The sequence below is a fragment of the Melozone crissalis genome, unplaced genomic scaffold, assembly GCF_028551555.1.
Source record: "Melozone crissalis strain CALT ecotype California unplaced genomic scaffold, PUWL_Pcris_2 ptg000019l_1, whole genome shotgun sequence".
Lineage (NCBI taxonomy): Eukaryota > Metazoa > Chordata > Aves > Passeriformes > Passerellidae > Melozone > Melozone crissalis.
This window is the reverse complement of record NW_026535797.1, coordinates 8335893-8357513: the sequence shown is the minus strand read 5'-3', so window position 1 is coordinate 8357513 and position 21621 is coordinate 8335893. Positions and strand designations below refer to the sequence as shown.

Below are 21621 nucleotides of genomic sequence, written 5' to 3'. Positions count from 1 at the left end.
CGGCGGGCGGGGCCCCGCGGCGGCGGGGGCGGGATCGGGATCGGGGCAGCCCCAGGCGGCGGGGCCGGCTCTGCCCCGCGGGGGCCGCGGTTCCTCGGGATGGGCCGGGGGCGGACGGGCTATCGCGGCAGCCGCCGTCACCAGCAGGTGACGCGGGACCCGTCTCGCCGCCTGCCCTCGCCCTCGTGCTGCCGCCGCGTTCCCACCCGCGCCGCCGAAAGACCGCGATCCACTGCTAGAAGCTCCGAGCGGCTGGATGTAGGACATCATGCTGCGGTGTTAGAGCACTCGGCGCCAGGGGACATTGAGGGTGCACATTAGCAAGAATTTCTTCACGGGAAGGGCGATCAGACAGCGGAACGGACGGCCCATGGAGGTGGTGGAGTCGCCCTCCCTGGGGTGTTTAAGGAGAGCCCGGCCGGAGCACTCACTGCCCTGGTGGTGTTGGGTGGCGGGACTCGGTGATCTCAGAAGCGTTTTCCAACCTAATCGATTCTGTGATTTCACACAAGACATCCAGTTTTTTCCAGGCACGCGTCTATAAATTGTTTCAGTCTCGATGGTTTTTTTTCCTCTTCTTATTTAAACATGTGTTTTTGTTAACAAGGGATCTCATGTCAGACATTCCATGGCACTGTCTAAACCCAGAGCCCTGAGCAGCTGCCTTACAGGAGGGATTCTTCACCTCAGCTGTTTTCGGAGAGATGGTTACGAAGATGCCTCTCCTTTTTGCAAGATCCAGAGCACAAGTAATAACAAATAGAATCTTCTGCCTTAATAAACAGCATCTCATTCTCCATAACCAACCCCTGCACATTATGTCAAAATCCTCTGCACCTACATACCATGCAAGAGTCAATCCAGTAATGTTAATAAACAGCTTACTTAGCACCTGTCGGGACTTCATTCCTTATTCTGATTGGATTTTTTAAAGAAGTGAAAATTTTGCTGGACATCAAAAATCTGGACTGCATTTCAGTGCTGGGATCAGCAGTTTTTCAATGGAACACAAAGCTTTTTGGAATACAGAGCACGGCATAAATGCCATTTTATTTAATAAAAAAAAATTGAAAAAAATACCTCAGCAGACAAGCTGCTAAGTGAAAGCAGTTATATTTGCTATAGCAGCTCAGCTAAAATGAGCATTGGCACCTCTCCTCAACTAACATAACAAGAGAAAAGCAACGTAGAATTACTGAATAATTCAGGTTGGAAGGGACCTCAGTAAATTATCTACTCCAATCCCCTACTCATAGCAAGGCGAACTTTGATGCTAGATCAAATTGTTGCTTTATTTTGGCTAAATAATTTTTATATATGTATAAAAGCATACACATACCTACATGTATGAAAACATCCACTACCCAATGATGCACTGATGATTCCTTCACTTTGTATCACAGATGACCTTCAAAGTAGAATGTGCTGCATAACTTCACTTACAAACATTAATTGAGAGAGTTATTTCAGAGCAAGTTCTTTTTCTCCATATTCTTTCTAGGCATTTGGAATTTCAGAGCTGCAACTGCAAATTTGGGGGTCCTAGAAAATGCTCCTTAAAACCTGTAGTTTAACCCCAGCCAGCAACTAGGCCCCACAAAGCTGCTGGCTCATTCCCCTCTCCAGTTTCAGAACTGGAAGACTCAAACTTTGGGTGGAGATAAAGACAGTTTAATGTGAGAGAAAATTAAATAATAATCATGATAATACATACAAACCCAGTGATACACAATGCAATTTTTCACCACTTACTGACTGATGCCCAGACAGTTCCCAAACTGTTCCCTGGTCAGCTATTCCTCAGTTTATGTACTGAGGATGATGCCATTTGGTATGGAATAATCTTTGGCCAGCTGGGATCAGCTGTCCCAGCTGTGTTTCCCCCCCTCTCCCACCCCAGCTTCTTGCTGGCAGGGTATGAGAAGCTGAAAGGTCCTTGACAATAGTGTAAACACTATTTAGAAATAACTAAAAACATTAGTGTGTTATCAACATTGTTCTAAATCCATCCTAAATCCAAAGCACAGCTCTGTACCAGCTACTAGGAGGAAAATTAACTCTATCCCAGCCGAAACCAGAACAAAACATTTTAACTGATCCTTAAAAAGAACAGTGGGATCTTAGAAAAAATCAATCTGTAAACCTTTCAGTGCCGTAATAACAATAAATCTTTCCGTGTCCATTATTCTGGGAAAGCTAATACTACTTCAGGTAATTAAGCAATGTCCTAGCCATCACCTCTAAGCAGCAAAGGGGTCAGTCATATGTCTTTAAAAACATTAATTTGAAAGCACAAATGGAAGTAGGTTGCAGAGAACACTCATGCCCTCAACTTTAACCTCCAAATAACACTTTAAAGGCAAGTGCCTAGCTCTTGCTTTGCTCAAATTATACTGTGCATTCCATCTCTCTAAAAATACATAAAAAATCAGGTGTGAAACAGAGATAAGTAAAAATTGTCTCTTTTCAGAAAGCAGTGACATGCAACACTCACTTGCTAATTGCCATGCAGCACAAATCTAAGCTTTGCTTTCAGGAAGGGTTCTTTGCCACCACTGCTGTTGTTTTGCCGCTAAGCTGCAAAGTTCACACAGCTGCTCTGTAACACAGTCACTTCAGTGCCCAAATGCTTCTTTTCCTATTTGGTTTTCAGGTTGTTTAAAGACAACTGCAGAGACATCAGTATACTCTGACCCCAGTCTTTTTAAGATTTGTGCTTTTACCTTGCTGTACACTTTGTCTGCAGTCCCACTGATGTTACCTGTACGTGTTTAGTGTGTTCCAAGAGACCTGGCAAAATTGAATCTGATTTTTGCCTTTTACTCATTAGAGAAAGATTAAAATCAGGTGAAGAAAATAGAGCCTGGTTAGTGCAGTTCTTCCTTAAAGGCAGAAGAAAAGGACTTTTTTTGTACTCAGCTGGACTCCCCATAGCTCTAGTCCCAGAACTGATGCTGAGAGTTCTGACTCCTATAATACCTGCACTTTAGCCACATTTTCATGTGAAGAGTACTTTATCCCCAGGAGGTGGCCACAGATACTTAGGGAATGATAGTGACAGGTCACAGAGTCCTTCCTCAAACCACTTACATGATGTTAAATCAAAATTAATTACTGGACCTCTTAATTAGCCAGCCATAGATCTTATTTGGCATGTACAAATGCTGAGGAAAACAATTCCTGAGTGAGAGAACTTGCCATCTGAAAGACAGACAGTCCTACACAACAACAGACTTGTCTGCTGCAGACAAGCTCTGCATTGCAGAGGCAGAAGCAGAATTTGACCCACATATTCAAAAGGTTGGCTTTTGGCTTATGCTTTATTATATAAGAGAAAGGAAAGGAAATGTTCATCTGATTGCTCGGTTTCTAGATGACATTTGTTCATTGTCCAGAGTATTTCTATAGCTTTGCCCTCTGAAAGGGCTTACAAAGCTATTTTTTCTCCTTAAGCTAAAGTGTTAGCAACTCCACTTTAAGGGAGAACAGTGAGGTGGCTCAACCAGCAGATGTGCTGAGTGATACCCCACACTTCTCTGAGACCACTGGTGTCAAAGGACCAAAGGAGTAAAATGTTTCGCAATAAGAAAAAACAGCCATTGGAATAATCTCCCCAAGGAAGCGGTGGATTCCCAATGCTGGACAATTTTAATATTCAGCTGGACAGGGTGCTGCATCATCTTATCTAGATGTCTTAAGCTATAAAGAAAACCTATTTTTTTTTTTTTTTTGAGAGAGGTTTGAATGACAGAGAAATATTTCTTACTGCCTTACTGGTATTAGTTCTTCCTTGGCATGAGGATTACTGGGCTAATCTTAGGGACAGAGGAACAAGGGGCAGGAAGATGTTGAAGGCTGTATGATCATGATTGCCCTGTCACCCCACAATCTCCCACATACAGGTGTGTGCCTACTCTGATATGCAATGCTGAGCAATTTGGCATGTGGGTTTCTTGAAATCCCACAAAATTCCACCTAGTTTTCCTTCTTGTTGTAAGTGCAGCCTCTGATCCACTCAGCTTTGCTCAGGCTGGAGGTTCATATAAGCCAGGAAGAGTCTTTCCTCTGACTTTAGTAGGTGGTATCTTAACCACTGAGAGAAAACTTAGCAGCCCTCAGATGTATTGTTCACTTCTCTTTTGAGAATGCTTAGTTTGGCAGACAGGATCCTAGACTTAAATACAGATAATTTAGACTGAAACACTGTCACAGCCAGATGCCAAATGACTTAAGGCAAAATAGCTATGCTTCAGCTACTTCTCTGTGAACAGAGATAATTATTCCCTGCTGTACAGAACATGTAACAATAAAATCCATCACTGATTTTATACACTTTAAAAATAAGTACAACAATGTAGGCACTAAAATAGATCAGATTAATTTATTTTTTGGTGAAAGCTTAATTGCACAGCACTGAGAACACCTGAGATCATGTCTGAGTAGTAGCATAAAACTGCAGCAATCTTGAGGATGAAGTATATTTTCCCATAAGGATGGAGACATGGAGGTGGGAGACAAAAGTTGAAGAAAAGGGGAAAACACCTTGTATAGAAAAGAAAGAGGAAAAAGGACAAAGGAAAATGGGAATCGGTTAGAAATGGGAAATGAAGTGATTTATGTTCTTGGCTGCAGGGCAAAATTCAAATACTTTAAAATACAAACACATCAATTTTATGTATCAAATTTCAGCTTTTTGCATAGCTCTCACAGCCATTTTCTGAATTTGTATCAAATAAATTGGGGTTACTGGTTCAACATGTCCACAAAGACGCTCAGAGGCCTGGAGCACCTCTGCTATGAGGTCAGGCTGGGAACTGGGGCTGCTCATCCTGGAGGAGTCTCCGGGGAGACCTCAGAGCACCTTCCAGTACATAAAGGTACAAGAGAGCTGAAGAGGGACTTTTTACAAGGGCATGTAGTGATTGGACCTGGGGAATGGCTTCAAACTGAGAGAGGATGGGTTTAGATTAGATATTGGGAAGAAATCCTTTGCTGTGCGGGTAGTGAGGCCTTGACACAAGGTTTCCTAGAGAAGATGTGGATGCCTCATACCCCATCCCTGGAAGTGTTCAAGGCCAGGTCAGGGCTTGGAATAACCCGGGCCAGGGCAAGACTCCCCAGGCCGCTCCTCCCCGGCCGCGAAGGCGGCACCGCGGGTTGCGGGCGCCCGGGCAGCAGCACATGCCCCGTTCCGCCCCCTGGGCACGGGGTCCCGCCTGGGCGGGGCGGAATGAGCGCCACGGGCCCGCCGGGAGCGCCTGCAGACGTCGCTGGCCTGCGGGGGCCGCTGCTTCTCCTCTTCCCGCCGACGGTCGTCGAGTGAGCGCACGACGCAGCTTCCCGCGTGGGGCAGCGCCGACGGCAGGGCGGCCGCCCGGGGTGAGCGCTGCTCTGAGGAGCGAGAGAGGGGCAGGGGCGGCCCGGGGTGAGCGCTGCCCTGAGGGGCAGGGGCGGCTCGGGGTGAGCGCTCTTCTGAGGGGCGGCAGGGGCGGCCCGGGATGAGCGCTGCCCTGAGGGGCAGGGGCGGCCCGGGGTGAGCGCTCTTCTGAGGGGCGGCTCGGGGTGAGCGCTGCTCTGCGGCGAGAGAGGGGCAGGGGCGGCTCGGGGTGAGCGCTGCTCTGGGGCGGGAGAGGGGCAGGGGGTGGGCGCTTCGCTTTCCCCCAGGAAAGGAGCCGGGGGCGGCCCTGGGTGAGCGCTGCTCTGGGGCGAGAGAGGGGCAGGGGGTGGGCGCTTCGCTTTCCCCCAGGAAAGGAGCCGGGGGCGGCCCGGGGTGAGCGCTGCTCTGGGGCGAGAGAGGGGCAGGGGGTGGGCGCTTCGCTTTCCCCCAGGAAAGGAGCCGGGGGCGGCCCGGGGTGAGCGCTGCTCTGGGGCGAGAGAGGGGCAGGGGGTGGGCGCTTCGCTTTCCCCCAGGAAAGGAGCCGGGGGCGGCCCGGGGTGAGCGCTTTGCTGAGGGGAGGGAGGGCCGGAGGTGGCGGGGCTGGCTGCGAGCTTGGGTGCAGGCCGTGGGACGGGGCTGTCTAATTTTATTATGATTACTTAAAATCGCTTAATTTTAATCACTTAAAAATCACTTCAGAATCAGTTAATTTTAATAACACCTCTTTAATTGCGGTTGTTGAACGCACTTTTCTGGTGGAGTTAGTGTGCAGTGTCACTTAGACTACTGTGCTTTATTTGCAGGTTAATTTTAGTTTGTTTTCGCCTATACTTCTCATTTAAAATAATTATATTGCATCTTAGCATTTGGAAAGCAGGTGCTGAAAATGCATTTCGGCAGAGCCCAGGGCTTTGCTTCCCCTCAGGCAGCTGCTGTTGGGGCAGTGGTTCCCCTCAGGGCATGAGGAACCCAGGAGTGCAGCCTGTGCTTTTTATCACTACAGACTTCTTTAACAAAAGTACAGTGAGGTCTCTTCCAGTGACACAGTGAGCTTCGTGTGCAGGCGTTGATGGCTGCTCCTATTTGTCAGTGTGTTCCTCTTCTAAAGGAATTTTCATAATTTAATCTCCTGTATTCATTGTTGAGTTCTTTAGTGCAGAAAGTGTTTTGCTGTGCAAACAAAAGAAATAGATGAATGAATGCTTAAATATATCTTCAGAATAGGACCCAAAAATACTTTAATTTGTGTGCCTGCCTGAATTTATCTTTAAATCCATGCTTTTGCAGTTACCTGGCCCACAGCCACCTTTGGTCATACTCTAATGTCAACCTTTACGTGATGGCAGAACCACTTAATCTTCAACATAAGGAAGTTGCAGATGCAGATTTAAGCAACAGGGTCCCAGGTACAAACTTACTGTTGAAAAACTTTTAGTTTTTAGTTGAGGCTGAGTTTCTGAAATATTTAACAAAATCCAGTATTTTGTAAGCAAAGAATACAGGTTATTTTTGACAAATGTAGAAACAGTACAGAAAGTTTTAACAACAGCACAAGTGCAGTAAGAGAGACTTTGTCTTAAGCTTGACAGAGGTATCTTGACTTTATTCTTCTGTGGTTGGGTATATGCTTTATTATTGATACACATCATCAGTAGAGTATGGCTTGTCAATATAACTCCTAATTATCCAAACTTGTGCCTGCTGAAATGCCTCAGAATCTAAAAAACCCACCAGGATAATTGAGGTGTCAGGGAATTCGGACCAATACATGGGAGTTGGAGTTCCTTCAGCAATGCTTCTTGCCTCTTAAGTGCCTTGCTACTGTCTGATCCATGTTCTCTTACTCCAAGTTGGGGAGAGGGAAAGGCTTCATTTTGGGAGATCTGAACTAGCTTTATGTACAAACATCTTGGGTCTGAAGAGTTCATGAAATTTGATTTTGTGTTAGGCAAGAATTTCAGTTCAGGCAGAGTTTCCAAGATTCACTTGCTTCCAGGTGGGGAAAAAGGCCATGAAAGCTTTATGTTGTCTCAGTGGAGACCTTGGACAGGCCTGCCAGGCTGGAACAAGATTTGAGTGGTATATGTAGCCGAGAACAGAAACAAATTCTTTGTAGGTGGATGAGTTATCAAAACAGAGTTCCTGCTATATTGATATGCAGGCTTAGATGAATGTCTTGTAAGAGTTGTTTGGTAAAGAAAAACTGACAGGAAAGACCACAAGGTTTATAAGGCACTCACTGGAAAGTCAGAGTCTCTTGTTCCAGAGTGTTTTGTTTGTCAGTATTGAGTGATAAGCACAGAAGGTGAAAGTGTTGTTTTAATAATACCATGATTGCATGATTGAGTAAATGTGGTATCAGAATGGAAACAAGTGATTTCCAGAGTGTGTCAAGGTCCAAGCATCTCTGTTCCCTCAAATGGGCTGGCAGAGTAGTAGGAGTAGCCAAGAGCCTTGTTTCTTCCTGCAAATATTCCATAACATAGGCATGTGTTGGTGTTGTTAATCAGATCCCTTTGCAAATACTTCTGCTTCTAGGAAGTTCTATGGAAGACAAAACTGGTAGAGAGAACTGCATAGCTGCAGCTGATAAAGAAAATACTGTGAGTTATTTCACTTTATAGTTGCCCCAAGTATTCTGAGCATTTCTAGGTAGCAGGAGTTATCAGCATGTATTTCTCTTTCTAGAACTTAAAAGTTGTGTCTCCTTTTGTTGTCATGTTTTTGTATATTAGAATATTTCTACCCTAATGGGCAGGTTTTTTTCCAGTAAGAATGACTTCAGGTTTTTCTTCCACAGGTGTCACATTCTAATTGGATTAATGGGAAGCCAAAGAAATTGCAGTGTTCCTCTAAGAGTGCTTTTTCTATTTGCTATGATAAGAGTTTCTTGAGTTTATTAGTACCACCCCCTAAAGGGGGCACTTGCCATCGTTGTGGTCTGTTTGGTAAGTGCCTGCTGTCCTGTAGCCTGACACACAGTACATCTAGCAGTGAAACCAGACCAGATTTGCTCAGAAATGTCTTTAAATGCATAAATATTTTTAACTCTCAGACACAAGTATATTGTATTCAGAACATAGTTGGAGTAACAGAACTGACAAGCAGAAGAGAGCATTTCTTTATCAGAAGTGGTGGGGTTTTTTCCCTTAAATGTAGGAGGAATTTGGGATATTTGGGCAGCAATGTCTGATAGCTGTATGTCAATACAAATACCTATTTGTGTGTGCTTAGAATTGCAGGGGAGCTGTTTTGTAGAGCAGTTATTTAAACAGTTCTTGTTCCTTCCAATACATATTTTCCTCAGACTTCTCTTGTCTTTTTTTGTTTGGTTTGTTTTAGGAAAGCTCAGATGCTCACAGTGTCTGCAAACTTACTATTGCTCTGCAGATTGTCAGAAAAAAGACTGGCCAGCACATAGAGTAGTTTGTGATCCCCTTAAACAGAAGTAAGTTTGTAAAAGTTCTGCCAAATCATCTTCACAGAAAAACAGTGTCCCTCCCACTACAACATAAATGACCATGGGAAGGCACTAGTACAGTAAAATATGTTGCTTATTCTTAAGCTAGCACTGCATTATCTAATGCCTGTCAGTATTACATATTACCATATTTGTATTTCTGCATTTTAGTGGATGAGGAATAAGGCTTGGCGAAAATCACATACTATGAATGCAGCTTTTTATCTATTTGCAAGTAGATTGTATTATTAATGCTACTTGTCAGTCTTTGGTTCTTCAAACTGACATATTTTTCTTTGATTACAGTTTAAGTCATAGCAAAACCAAGACAGGAGTTTATGTTAAGGTATGTCATACAATTTTGACTATGTCTTGACTGGATCTGCTGTGCTCATATGATCTCAGCTCATAGGAAAGCACTGTTCCCTAACTGGTGTTGATATATTGCAGGAGGAAGTGAGGTTGAGTTTTGCTGTAGATGTTGTACTTCCAGATTCTGGTGAGTGCTTGGTTGTGTGGGTAAAATAACTCACCACAATTAAGGCCTTTATGTTCACACCCCTCCCTAACACATGTAAAATATAACCTGTTTATTTTTCTTCTGCCCTCCTCCCTCTTGGTGCTTTCCCAACCTCTCCCTTGACTTCTTTTTTTTTTTTTTTTTCAATTCTACTTTTTCACCCTTCCATAAAATGTCAGTTCCTGAAATACCTTGCTGAGGGTAATAACCTTAAATTTTAGGAAGGTTACTTTTCCAATAGAATTGTATTAACTTCAGTGTGTTCTGGATCATCTTGTTTATTTTTCTGTTTTAATAGATGCGTGAAAATTTGGTACCATTTTGTTTCTTTCTCGTACGTTTTTAACTCTTTAAAAACTGCAGTGCCAATTTCTAGTTCCATATAGGATTTTACCAGCTTTCATTACATTTCATACATGCTCACTAAGTATTCCAAAGAAAGAGCAATCACTGGATATTGCTGTATCCAGCTGGAGAACTCTATAAGCATGTTTATATTTCTAACCTAGCAAGCTTCAGTGAGAGCCAAGCCAAGCACAAGACCTTTGAGGAGTCAGAATTCAGATTTTCAGTTGAGCTGGGTTTGATTGTCAAAGCAGATCAGTACGTGCAAGGTGCACCTTTTGTCATGTTGTTTACATTTTTCTCTGGCTGCAGACAGGAGCAATGTAGTGCCAAGACCAATTCATTTAATTGATCTTCAGCCCACAGAAACATTCAGGGATGTGGTGGTTGATGCTCCTAGCTTGCTAAACTTGCTCCTGTGCAGGAAGCTTATCTCCATGTGATGCTGTGCAGTCTCTCAAAGGATGGTTCACTTCAGTCCCCTGTAAATTCAACTGATTAAGGATTGTGCTGGGCATGTTTCACATTTGGTGCTTCACAGCACAGTAGTGGTGAAGTGATGTGTAACCTGCTACCCTTTTGGAGAGAGGATCACATAAATGGCACTGCATTCTTGAAATGTTCATGCATTCATTCCAGACTTTATAAGCAACTGAAACACCTGTATTGAGGTTTTAATTTGAAAATAATGGCATTGAAAGTTTGGATTGCTGCTTCATGCATTCAGCTGAGAAACCAAGATTTACAAAGACATCTTGACTAAATCATTACTTACTCAGTGTTGTAAATAATGAGGTAAGTTATGAATCCTTGTGTCTAAAAAGCAATAATCAATTTTTCAGCTCACAGTCTTTAGTGACTGCAAGTAAATGTTGGTTGTTACTGCTTTTCTCATTTTATGAAGTCAGACAGTCTTGGAGCTGTGAATGTGCTCAGAAAACTCAAGTAGCTGAGCTACTCTGAAAATACCTTTGTTTTGCATTTTAAACATTAAGTGCTGAACAAATAAATAGAACATATTCACCTTGTGATAGGAATATAGATCTGGCTCAGAGGATGGTTCTGAAGTGAAACTAGCTGATGGCTATTTGTGTGCTAAATCATTTATTCTTGATCTGTATTTTAGAAGACTGCCTAAATAAAGTTCCCTTAGAAATGAAGTCTCATTTAGCTTCAGGAGGTGATGCCAAAGTAGACTCTCCAAGAGGTAAGCAAGCAAGCCAAACTAAACTTGGGGAATTTTAGCTCCTCCTGTACTGCATGATGTTCTAGCTGCTCACTAGCATCACCTCAAAGTTAAAAATGTTGGCTAATGGAGCTTCAGGTCACTACTGACATTAGCTCATAGACATTTTAATAGTATAAAACATTTGTATAGTGGTTATTAGATGAGCATTAATTTCATAATGTGACAGAAGCTTTTGAAGTCCAAAGCATCAAAATTTAAAAAAAAAATATTTCAGTATGTTTATATTTTCCAAGTCAACTAGCTTTTGATTGGCAACCTTTTTTCTTTTTTATGTGCAGTATCAGAAAACCATTCAAAGGGAGGTGAAAAAAATATACCTGAGGATGAAGACTCTTCTCACTGTGTTAATTCAATTACCAAGTTTGTCTCTTTAAGTATTGGAGATGAATTTTTTGGTGTGGTTTCTCACATTCAAAGTCCAGACACCTTTTTTTGTCAGCGGATGCAAAGTGCCCGTAAGTGATGGTTGGAAATGGGATGTAGAATGTCTGGTGTGGCATTTTTCTCTTTGGTAGGGAGTGGCTGGAGGAGGGTCAGTTTTTCTTCTGTTTCCATGTACAGCCTTTTAATTCTGGGTAATCAGTAGCAAACTGTGTCCTTGGGAAGAAGCTGCCTACCTCATCATCTGCCTGTTGTTGGAAGAGCTATCTTCCTTGGTTTCTTCTTGGCATGCCTCCACTAGCTTGCTTTCAGTTTGCACAGGCTTCAGCTTTGTCTCTTTGCTGAAACAAATCCATCCCTGGTTTTCCCTGTCTGTTCACTGCTGCTGTGATTCCTCAGACACACATGAGGACTCTCTTGGATGTTAATGATTGAAGAGCCCTACTCTGATCAGTGTTAAACATTTGAAATAATCTCCATTAGACTATAAGATGTTCTTCCAGGCTTTGAGCTTAATTATTTTGTAATAATTGCAAGATAGGCTATGTTCCAAAACTTATGTATTTTAATATCAGGTCAACTTGCTGAGCTTGAAGCATCCCTTAATGAATACTGTGGCAAAATTCCCAGTAGTCCATCTTTCCGTCCTGCTGCTGGCAATGTGTGCTGTGCCCAGTTCACAGGTAAAAATGGACTGAAAACACTTAGTTATGTCACTTAAATTTATTACCAAAAAGATACAATTTGTAATTATGTTTAGAAATGTTTTATGTAGAGTTTACTTATCTCTGATTTTTAGCTGTGGGTAATGTTGGGTAGTGATTTGAAAAATTGTATCTGTAAAGTACCAATTTTAAAATGTCCCTTTATTGAGCAAACTCTTAACATTGGATTCAGATTATTTAGAATAGCTTATTAAGAGATCATGGGAAGTTTGGTTTTTTTTATGTTGCTAAGTACTTTTTCCCCAGGGCTGGAAATAGGTATATATTTGAAATTTCAGTCCCCAGAAGAAGCACAGAAGAAATGGGATTATATGGAATGATGCTGCTCTCACAGACTGCTTCTCAAAATGCTCCTTTAGCCAACACCTGGTAGTCCTGAGCTGTACTGAGATGGGTGTATTTTTATATTGGTCTGTCAAAAAAAAATAATTCTCAGACAAAACATCTGTGTCTTCCTTTCTAGAGGACAACCTTTGGTATCGTGCTGCTGTTACTGCTTATGCTTCTGAAGACACTGTTTTGGTGGACTATGTGGATTATGGTAATTCTGACTCTCTTCCACTGGCCAGACTTCGTCCTATAATTCCAAGCTTAATGGACTTGCCAGCTCAAGCCATAAGATGTAGCCTGGCAGGTATGAAGTAAATGATTAGCAGTTTCACACTAGATAGAGGGAGAACAAGTGGTGTTACATAACCACCACAGCTGTAGTATCAGACATGGAAACATGGCAAAGGATGGAGGTAATGGTAGGGCATTATTTCCAGAATTCTTAACTGTCATGGCATATCTACAAAATGTGACAAATGTTTCAGAATGTACTTGCAGTTGTTGTACCTGTCCACACATGGTGAGAGTTGGACTGACCTCAGAACCTTTCCATACTTTGTGACTTTTTAGGTGTAAAGGCACCATTAGCACGGACCTCAGAATGTATTTCCTACTTGAGAAAACTGGTGAAAGACAAAGTGTTGACAGTAAAAGTAGTGGATAAAGACGGTTCTAAATCTGTGGTGGAGCTTACAGATGCCTCAAGCACTCCAGTAATAAATGTATCAAGCCTTCTCCTTGAGGAAGGCTTTGCAGCTGAGGAGCTGAGCTTGGCCTCACCAGCAGCCAGAGGGAGTGATGTGGAGCCAGCCAAGGGTGAGTATGAACACATCTTGCTGCCTGGCATTGTTCACCTCCTGCTAGGGTGGGTACAGAGAATGCAAGCAAGCTCTTATCTCTAGGAGCTTTTCAGTCTGGCTCCTCAAGTTTAGCCCTCACAAGTTCAAAGGTTATCCATGGCAACTTACCTGTAAAGAATTGTGTGTCTGTGTGTGTGTGCAGGTGTGCACACTTAACAAAGTTGTTATTGCCTGCTTTTGGAAGTTGGTACTTACTCTTGTTAGAAGTCTTAAAATTTCCAGTTGGAGTAGGTTATGACTGGTTATTACCTGGTTATTCCTACATCCTTATCCATTAGTGCAAATAATATTTGCTCTATTGTCATCTTCATTTTCCTGTATTTTACACATAGACCTCATACTTAGTCCTTGAAAATTTGACTGTAGTAGCTTATAAAGCTTCAAGTCTATGCTTATATTGCCTTGTTTGAATTTAGTGGCCAAAGCTTCAATCCAAGAGATTTTTGCTAAAGTTACAATAAATTTCTTTGAAATCTTGGAGAAGATTCCTGGCTTCTCTCTTATGAAGCATGCTAAGTTCCTTTTTTTTTCCATCCTGTGTCTGGCAAATGTAGTTATTCTCTTCTGATCCTTTGGTACTGAAAACTTTTTGCCAAGTCTGTTCAAATAATTTTGATCTTTCTCACTAGAGGCCTTGTGGCTAGGACACAATTATTCCTTGTCTTCGTTCAGAAGAGTAAGGAATCTTACAAAAAATTAGAATAAAAAGTAACTTACCTGGCTGTATCTAATAACACATTTTGATCTGTGGCCCTCAACAAGGGCCTGTTTTGTACTTCTTTGCTTTATTGGTTACCTCTCACCTTTTTGTCATTTCTGTCACTGAGCCAGAGCTGTTGAATGCAGGTTTTAAACAGAATGTGTTCTCCAGTGCCATGATTTAGTGTTCCCATGATGCATTCTGCAGCTCATGTTAAATAATAAGTTTCTTTCAGGTACCTGAGTACAATATTCAGTGCAAATTTCTGCCACCAGTCCTTCTAGTAGTGTTTTTTGCTCTTCCTCCTTGGATTGGTGACAGATGTTTCCCTTTGCTGTGCTCCCTACTCTGTTTCCAGGAACCAAAGTTCCCCAGTGCCCCTCTTGCCCAGGCTGTTGCCAGCCAGCCTTTACCTCTGTATGTAATTACTCTTCCCTGCTATCTATGGCTTGCTCCTTTTGATAATGAAGAATTACATAAAGGAACTGGCATATTTCTCTTGGTTTTACTCTGCAAAGAGGCTCTCACTGGTACTTAGTATGTTGGACAGTTTATAACAAGAAATTCAAGCATGTGAATGAGCATTTGGGATGGGGTTTTTTTTCCCTGTAAAAGTTACTTTAATTTCTTTTCATTCTGTGCTTTTTTTTTTGTCCTCTCTAGAGGACACAACGAACAAAAGAATGTGCAAGTGGATTAAATTAACTCTTAACCAAACACTCAGTGTCATAGTGTGTACAGTGTACAATCCTGGAGAATTCTACTGTCAGATTTCAAACAGCCATGGTAAGTTTATTCAGCTTAATTCTTTCTGGTAGTTTCTTTGCTTCCTGGTTTGCCATTTTTTATAGGTCTAATGAACTGCTGTGTCAAGTAAGCTTACAGCACAAAGGCTTACTCTGAGGTTTAAATCTAAGAATACAAGTGGAGTGACCAAGAAATTTGATCATGGCATTCAAATCTGAATAATGTTGAAGATAAGCAGTAGAGGAAAGTGAAAGAGTTACTATAACCTAGTCAAAGGTTATCTTAATTTTTTTTTTCTCTGGAAGAGTGGCCAGGCCTGGAATAAGTTGTGCAGGAAGGTGGTAGAGTCATTGTCTCTGGGAGTGTGCAAGAGGCATCTGGATGTGGTACTTGGGGTGCCTGTGGTGATGCTGGCTTGATGGTTGGACTAAATGATCTTGAAGGGTCTTTTCCATCCTTCATGATGTAGTGATTCTGTTAATAAAAGCAAATAAGAGACATGTTCCCTGTGCCAAGACAGTATTTGCTGGAGCTCTCTTCTAGTACACTCTCATAATTTATAAGAACTTAAAGAGATAGAATAATTGTAACACAAAAATGAGAAAATGCAGCTGTTGAGATGTGACTTCCTGTTGGATTAGTTAAAAAGTAATCTTGTTTCTCTACCAGAAGTCTGTAAAGACTTCTGATAGCCATTGGTGTTTTAAATGCTAGAAAAAGAGTGTGACAAAATTCAGTGGCTGAAGAGGGAGCTAAAGGCATTCAAACAAAAAATATGGGGCAGCTCTTAAAAAGTGAGGAGTGTTTGTTCCTTGACTTATGTAGTCAAGGAGTGCATTTGAAGGTTTACAAGTAAACTGTAGAGTGAACTGATAAAGTTCAAGTCTGCTCGTTTCATTGATCTCATCTCTATTTTTTTTCTAATTTTCAGAGTTACTTGCTCTAAACTCGCTTAACAAAACATTGTCTGAATACTGTCAGAATACACCACCAGATGTTTTGGAGCCTGAGAATGGAGACCCTTGCTGTGCTTTCTACTCTGGCAAGTAACAGAATAAAATAGTTTTGTTTTTATAGGGTGAACATGAAAAATCAGCTAATAGTTCACATTAGTAGAGGACAGGAAAAAATTATTTATTAACAAGTGAAGGCTGGTAGACTTAGCAAATGTGTGAAGTAATTACTAATTTTTTTTTCATCTTTAAATTAGAAGATGGTAACTGGTACCGTGCTGTGGTGCAAAAAGTCACTTCAGGTGGAAGAGTTCGAGTGAGCTTTGTGGACTATGGGAACACTGAGGATGTCCCACGGGATAACATCCGCCAGATCTCACCCTCCTTCCTGAAACTTCCATTTCAGGCAATTAAATGCTGGCTCTCAGGTGAATCTCATTTTCTCTTACAAGAGCTCTTGCATTTAGAGACTTGCTGCTTTGGGGAATACTGTGCAGAACTGTTCTTTTGGGTTTGTTCATTTGCTTTCTCTTCTCTGAGCAGTTCTCTGGAGTGATCTGCATGGACTTTGCTGACTGCTTTACGGGTCAAAAGGGAGCTTGTTCAGTTCTGCTTCATGTGTAAAGCTTACAGGTTTTTGGTTGTTGCCTTCCTAGGAGTAAAGGTGCTTTTTTGCAACTTTATTTCTCAAAGCTTTTGCAGGCAATGGAGCTAATCTGTTTTAGTGAAGCAAGTTGGCCTTTCAGTTCTTTCATTTGACTCCTGAAGAGTTTGGCACTGTATTGCTGCTTCTCAGTGTTTTGCAAATTCTTTTTCCACACCGTTCAAAATTCTGCAGAACTTTCTTTGTGGTGTAGTCTGCTTGGTTTAAAAATGAAAAGTGTGGAAACAGGGAAAAGCTCAAAACCTCATTTTGTTCAAGTGTCTTGTGCTGTTCCCCTGCCCACCCACCCTTAAAACACTTTGGTTTTGTCTGCTCCTTTGATAAAAAGGCCTGATTATACTGATCCAAACCCAGTTTTTATAATGTTGTTTGTGCTGAGGCAAAGGATTTACTTGGCTGAATCATAAAATATAAACGATGAAACTTGGGAGTCCTGAGAAAATGTGGGCATTTAGAAAAAAGGAGAAGAAGGAGAGCAGTTAACAGGATGAAGGACAGTGTGTTGCCCTAGGGTTAGTAAAAGCCTTGATATTTCAGGGTATGCTCTAAAGAAAAATTTTTAAAGTATTTTTTAAAGGAAATTATAATGTTGAGGGAAGTCAATATTTCAGACTGAAGATATTTTAACAGTTTCTCACTTCCCAGGTATAAAGCCTGGAAACAGCAAGTGGAATCCAGAAGCTACAAGAAGATTTCATATGTACACTTCAGGCTTAGAGCTTCAAGCCACAGTAACTTCCCTTTCTGAAGATGGGGCAGGTGTAGTGCTTACTGATAATTCTGCAGATTGTCCAACAATTATCAATGAGATACTAACTTCAGAAAAACTGGTTGTAAAGGAACTTCTACAAGATGAAAATGACTTTCCAAACACATCTGTGGACCAGAAAGGTAATTAAAGGAATGTTAATTTTTAGATTTAAGGATTTTAGATTTAAGAATTTTCAGTATTCCAGCCTTTAACTGTTATTTTCTTGTTTAACTACAATTAATATCAATGCATAGTTTTGGGTATATTGTCAGTTCTTAGAGTTGAACACCAACTGTCCTGCAGGTGGCATTATAGACAAAAAGAGAAAGTTAAAAATCTGTGTGTCTGAAATGAATGTTGTTTGACTCTGTGGGAATCAGAGAATTAGAAGTTTTCTGTAACTGAAACTTTTCTCATGTTTGCTTTTCAAGGTCTTTGTTTTCTTTTTTCTGAGCTGTTTTTTACTTTAGCTACTTTTATATGCCAACAGTTTATGAACAAAGCAAAGTAAGCATTATTTCTCTTGATTTAGATTTGTCTTCCTGAAGGGAAGGCATGTAGTCGTGTCTGAAATTCAAAAAATTATTATAAATATCAAATAAAATAACAGTTCCTTAAAATATATGTATGTTTGGAGGACAGTGGTAACACTGCATTTTCTTACAATTTCTGTTAGCAACTTCACTTGGGCACTGGAAGTCAATTGAGTTGGCTGTAGATGAAACCATGTCTGTCTGTGTAACTGAAGTTGTAAGCCCAGACTTGTTCTATGCTGTACCATTTCCAAAAAAAGGTAAGAAAAAGTGTTCATTGTTCCTAATACCAGTAAGAAGTCACTGTTGCAAGCTGGTTAATAAAATTGCGTGTAGTGAACTGAACCGTGTAGAAATGTATCTTGGGCAGTAGGAAAATACAAAAATGTCAAAGGTGGGAGCAAGAGGCTTAAGTATGGACTTCATTGTACTCAGACATGGTTTGTGAATGTGGTGTTTGTTCCTGTAGGTCAAAACAAGCTCTTTAAGGAGCTGATTTCACTGGAAGACTATTGCAGATCTTGCAACAAGCAGCCCTTCCAACCAAAACTGGGTGAAGCCTGTTGTGCTCAGTTTTCAGGTGAGACATTCCTTTGTCCTTCCATTTCCTTGGCCCCTGTAAAACACAGCTTGCATTTTTGCTGTAGACAAAGGAAAAACACCAGCTTGAAAGTGCTTATGGATCTCTTAATTGTGCTTCTTGTCAATTGGCCTCTAATATATCCACCACAGTATTTAAAAATTCTTTAAAAACTCTACAGTTTCTTGTTCTGGAGATAAACTGTGTTTATAAGATGATTCTTCACACGTGACCATTCTTCCCCCAATCTTTTCAGGTAATGGCAATTGGTACAGAGCTGTTGTTCTGGAAGCTTCCCAGTCTGCAGTGAAAGTTCTGTATGGAGACTATGGCAACACAGAAACTTTACCCCTTTCAAAGGTGCTGCCAATCACTGATTCCTATTTAAAGCTGCCTTTTCAGACTATTACATGTTCACTTGCAGGTAAGAAAACCACCCCAAAATAAGCAAAAAAAACCACACCCCAAAAACCTCTGACTGGTTTTCTTGAACATTATAATTTTTTACCTGTTCTGGTAGTAGTGTTCATTCCTTAATACTTGTAAACAACATGACAATATTCTGAAATAACATATTGGTAAGCACAGTAATAGGTGGTTTAGAAAGCTTGGTTTTAGTTCATTATCTCTAGAATTTCAGCTATTTATATTAGGAAAATTTAGCATCATATTTTCCAAAGCATATATGTACTATTCAAGTTATATCTTAAAGTAATTATTTATATAACAGACTTGATTTTCCTTTTTCCACAGGAATAGAGAAAGCTGAGTGGTCTCCATTAGTGCTTGACACGTTGAAAAAACTGTTATTGAAGCAACATGTCACAATTACAGTGAAAGGGATTAATGGAAATGTTAATATTGTAACAGTGGAGAAGCATTTGGACAATGGTTATGTGAATGTAGCTGACAAACTGCTAAAGGAGGGTTTGGTGACATCCTGCAGTGCTGACAACTCACACAGTGAACATCAAGGTACATACTTTGGCTTGATTACTTCAGTTTGCTTATTCTTGTATGCACATGGGGTGGCTAAGTGACTTTTCCTTCTAAAAATCCTGGACAATGCCACATGTCACCTCTTAAATTAGGGAAGGAATATGTGTGTGTGTATTTTGCTCATTCACTTTGGTTTTTGTAGGTAATGAAGGTGAGACCAGCTGCTGCTGCAAGGAATTAAAAGTGCAAGTAAGATTTACTCCAAGCAATACTTCCTTTTTTATGTTTCCAGAATTCAAAAGAAACCCTGTGTAGGAAGCAAATGGGAGTAGGGGGAATAATAGCTACTGAAACATGGAAGTTCAGTGAAATGTGTCCTGACACTTGTTCTCAGGTTTTTTATATATGGTAATAATTAGAGCACCCTGAAGCTGAGGGAGGATGGTGTTTGGAGCACACAGACTTCATTAGTCTGTACTTTGCCCCACAGACAGCTCTTACTTCATTTTTCAAGTGTTTAATTGTCAGGAGTGGCACTTTTCTCTGTTATTTAATTTAAGATGGCAATCTCAATCTTAATTTGAGTATTTAATCAGTTTGGTTTGAGGAAGCTGCTTCAGGGGGAAAAAAGGGGGGGAGGGACATATACATGAACAAGGGGAGGTCAGCTACAGTTCTGTTGGCTTTTTCCCCTTCCAGAAGACTTAACAGAAAGGAACTAAATCTATTTATTGAATTAATATGGTATTTAGCTGAGTTTGTCATATTAGCATCTACCCTGATCTGAAATCAGCAATTAAAAAAACCCCAGAACTGTATATTTCTAACTCTTTCTGCTTATTCCACAGCTTGAAAAGCATAAACAAGTCCTACTCTTCCTTTTAAACAAGTTTGGGAATCCAGATGGATTCAGTGATATGAAAAATCTGTTGAGCCACTAAGTCTCTGACAGGCACCATTTCATTTTCATGTCCACCAAGTTGCTGCAGTTCGTTTTTTAGAAGATCAAGAGCATCAGCTTAAAAAATGAGGGTCACTTTGTAGAAACTGTGCTCTTTAAGTACCTGCATTTATCTGTGTGCTTGATTGTTACTGTGACACAAGTATGTAACTTGGAGGATTGCAAACCTGCAAGCTACAATTTCTGTTCTGTTCTTGTTTTATGCTACCATGTGCTACTAAACATCTTGCTTGTATTTTCTTGTTGAATGCACAGAAGTTTATGGAATGGCCATTACATTGTGAGTCTGTTCTGCAGACTTGCATTTGGAATGATTGCAATTGTAAGGCTCACTTAACTTTGGTACCATTTATATCCCTTGAAAAACTCTCTATCTTCTTTAATTACTGATCTTTCAGCCTAATTTCAGGTCTGTAGTTAGACCTTGATTTCAGTATCATTAAAGGTTGAATGTTGTCTTGGACTGAATACAGATAGTTTTCTCTAAAATCAGTAAATACTTTAATGTGCACAGTTCTTTTTTTACCCTTATGCTGTATAATATGCATCTGTGAATGTTATTTAAGTGAATTGTATTGAAGCTGTTTTTGTGTAGCTACATCATCAGGATTTCTACCCCATCAAGTTTTCACGTCATAATAAAAAAGACCCAGTCTCGGCAATGACAAAAATACTAAATCAAATTGTTAAGAGATTATCAGTATTTTAGTATTAAGAGATTAGCAGTCATTTGTGACTAATTCAGGAATGTCAGATAACTTTTTGTGGAACAGAGTAGACATTTGCTGGTGTAAACTGCAGGGTCAGCCTTTTTGTCCACTTACAACATATACTTCAAGTTTGGGCTTTTGCAGATTGGAAGAATCTTGATATTAAAATTGTTGCCAAATATTTTCCTTTGACTTAATGTTTTATTACTCAAATTGCCTCAGATTTTTTTTCCTGCCTCTTAGTTTTTGTTGCATCATGTTCTTGCAGTAACTAATAATTAGATGAATGCTTGCACTTGAATTTCTGGAGTTCTGTTTGTGCCCCTGGTTCTGAACAAGACTATGGCTTTGTCAGGTGTCCTTTGACTCCCTGGGAGCAGAGTGACTTGCACAAGGATTTGCTCTCATGCAAAGCACCTCACTGATTATTTAGTACTCCCACACCTCTTGTTCGCTTGTCCACATCCTCCATCAAAAGTGAACTGGAAATCTAGAATAACAGCACTTTTGAAAGGGAAGTAATAGGAAATTAATAAAAATTACCTGGCACTGCAAAGCAACAAGGGTTTTTTTATCCTTATAATTTCAATTTATGAAGCACTGTTGGAGGAACTTGAGTATACTTTGCTTACTGGGTTTGGCTGAAATTATTTATTATTTAGCAGTTGGTGTGCTCCTAACTGCATACTGTGAGGTAGACACAAGGGGTGTTTTCCAGTACAATTCAAAAATTATTGATCATTTTTTAGGTTTTGGGTGGGAGGAGGTGTGCAAGCTCCTCTTTGACTGAAAGAGCTCAGTTTTGTGCAACTGCTAGTACTGGCACAGAATAATTA

The 21621-nt window shown here is 40.8% G+C and overlaps 1 protein-coding gene across 1 annotated transcript; it reads left to right on the top strand.

Annotated features, from left to right (window-relative positions):
- The first annotated feature begins 5181 nt into the window (after positions 1-5181).
- Positions 5182-19429, top strand: TDRD1 (tudor domain containing 1). Its single transcript, XM_054276704.1, is given in 22 exon segments — positions 5182-5346; positions 5348-5379; positions 6665-6783; positions 7916-7980; positions 8178-8325; positions 8720-8825; positions 9144-9183; positions 9288-9336; positions 10832-10909; positions 11230-11406; positions 11908-12015; positions 12521-12691; positions 12958-13203; positions 14611-14733; positions 15626-15736; positions 15905-16075; positions 16957-17202; positions 17739-17855; positions 18065-18175; positions 18432-18599; positions 18929-19150; positions 19317-19429. Coding segments are annotated over 22 exon segments (2886 nt in total).
- Positions 19430-21621: the final 2192 nt, after the last annotated feature.